Source organism: Paramisgurnus dabryanus, chromosome 23, assembly GCF_030506205.2.
Source record: "Paramisgurnus dabryanus chromosome 23, PD_genome_1.1, whole genome shotgun sequence".
Taxonomy (NCBI): Eukaryota; Metazoa; Chordata; class Actinopteri; order Cypriniformes; family Cobitidae; genus Paramisgurnus; species Paramisgurnus dabryanus.
In genome coordinates this window covers 5,099,628-5,101,912 of record NC_133359.1, presented here as the reverse complement: position 1 = coordinate 5,101,912, position 2,285 = coordinate 5,099,628, and the positions used below count along the sequence as shown (strand labels likewise).

At 38.1% G+C, this 2,285-nt stretch overlaps 1 protein-coding gene across 1 annotated transcript; it reads right to left on the bottom strand.

The window, feature by feature from the left end:
- Positions 1-304: 304 nt before the first annotated feature.
- On the bottom strand, positions 305-1,529 carry phlda2 (pleckstrin homology-like domain, family A, member 2). The gene is made up of 2 exons (XM_065292230.1): positions 959-1,529; positions 305-617 (listed from the first exon to the last, which is right to left on the bottom strand). The coding sequence occupies exon 1, from the start codon at positions 1,492-1,494 to the stop codon at positions 982-984; it is 513 nt and encodes a 170-aa protein (XP_065148302.1). The 5' UTR covers positions 1,495-1,529; the 3' UTR covers positions 305-617; positions 959-981.
- Positions 1,530-2,285: the final 756 nt, after the last annotated feature.

The following is a 2,285-nucleotide window of genomic DNA, read 5'->3' as shown; positions in this document are numbered from 1 at the left end:
CTTTAGGCGCTGGGTGTGGCATTCACACAACACAGCCGTACAACAGCTCTATTCAGCTTTTCATCTAATGTCACAATGACGCCACATTTTTGAATGAAGTCACTTCCACGAGCGGGGACTTTCCACTCCCTTTAAGAAATGCCGGGCGTTGCTTCGGAAGTATGTTACTGAAACTATCCTAAATATTTCCAAGCACATTTTGTCATAGCAACCAACCTGAATACAAATTTTAAGGGAAGCAATGAATGACCCCTGTATGATTTTTCTAAACATTTCAAATGAAGACATCCACGTACAAATTCAGTATGTTTCGTGAAAATTTATTTAAATAAATACATAAATGAAATAACTTAATACAACATTGGTATTCGCAGCGATCCTCTGGAAAAATAAATAATTTACACGTATATCCAAAGCCTCATCGACTCTGCGGTTAATAAAGTTCAAGAGTTCAGTCTTTTCGAGGGTTTTCATGTTGAAATCGTGTCAGGTTTCCAAAAACCTTCAGCGGAGCGTTTTTGGGGACGTCCTTGCCCCAAGCACATGGGCTGTTTCCAGACATGCCGACATTGTCCATGCTTTGGTCCAAGCTTATCAAGATTCAGTCTGACGTATCTCTAAACAGTTCAAAAGAGAAAACCAAATATAAGTGACTAAGTCCATATAATACCAAATTAACCAGTTATCTAGCTTATGTAAATTCCATTGATATGACCAAATATTCATACTTAGTTGACTCTTCGAAAGGCATTTACTTATTTAGTATATAGTTTATATTATAATTAAAGATTTAACATCCTTTATGTTGCATTAATTTAGTTCTTGAGCTAAAAGTTCTTTGAGGAACCAAACATGGTTCATGGCAGAACTCTTATTTTTAAGAAAGTATGCTAATTTCCATTAGGCTCAATAATTTAGTATGCTTCGCAACTTAAGCAGTATATGTGTTATTTCTCACCATGTATGGCTTGGATGAACATCTCATGGTGCTCTGGCTTTGCATTTCTCTTGTCGTCCCAGAGACGTGTCGTCTATCTCCTGTCTTGTTTTAAAGTCCTGAATGGCTTTTCTGTTTTGGAAGTCGATGAGAGCCATTGTGATGACAGCATTCCAGCAGTTTTCCTCACCCGAGCACCTGAAGTCAATCTCTTTATTATCCGTGGTCACGATGGTAAAGTAAACGAACCTTCCGGTTCGCTCCACGCAATCCACCTTCTTGATGGACTGCAGCTTGAGCTCTTTGCTCTTGGTTTTCTTCTGGTTATCCGCGTAGATGTTCAGGCTGTCCGAGGTGAGGACGCAGGTCTTTCTCTTCCAGAACTGGAGGAGATTGTCGCTTCTCTTCTCCAGCTCTCCTTCTTTCAGGATCTGGGAGATGTCAGAGCCCGTCATGGTGGCGTTTGAAGGCTTGTGTGGGAATAAGCAGGTATACGAATGACCGAGAGCTTCGTATAATCGCGTTTGAAGTCTCCGTGTGACGCCGCGCTGCTTCATGCGTGCATTAAAATCCAGACCGATCTGAGCGCCGCGAGGCGAGGGGCTGCGTTTTATAAAACTCGACGCGCCCCACCCACTTGACATCTGATCGCGTCAGTGTCTCTCGAGTGATGAATGGACGAGTGGGTGGAAGTCTGGCACGGGAACACGTGGAGGATGATAAGTTAAGTGTTACTAACCATTCTCAGTGGGAAAGTAGAAAGAGCCTGTGTGGAGAGTCGCTAAATGTCGCGTTGATTTTGTACTGTACGTCGCGCTCGTGAGGCAGTACTGTCGACACTCGTCTCTAGATTTGTCTAGGCGTTTTTAAAGTTACTAAAAGTGACTTAAGTCGCTAAATTGGGGACACTTTAGAGATTTAAAATGCCAGAACTAACAACACGAACAAATACTATAATAGGCCTACTGTAAACCTAATATTTCTTGTCACTTGAATAATAATGTATATGTAATCTTTATGTATTTTTGTATTTGTGTATGTATTTTAAACTAGTGTGAATTAATATAGGCCATTGGATACTGTAATATACTTAGAAAACTAAATACTAAAATAGACTATACAACAGTTTTTTTTATATGTGTGTGTGTATATATATATATATATATAATATGTCCCTTACGAAAGTAACCAAATTATACTACAGTAACCACAGTTTATCTAGGGAATTTGTTGTAAAACCTCAGTAGTATATATATATATATATATATATATATATATATATATATATATATATATATATATATATATATATATATATATATATATATATATATATATATATATAATT

Coding starts and splice junctions, on each gene's coding strand:
- phlda2 (XM_065292230.1), bottom strand. CDS start 1,494: ATGAAGCAGCGCGGCGTCACACGGAGACTTCAAACGCGATTATACGAA.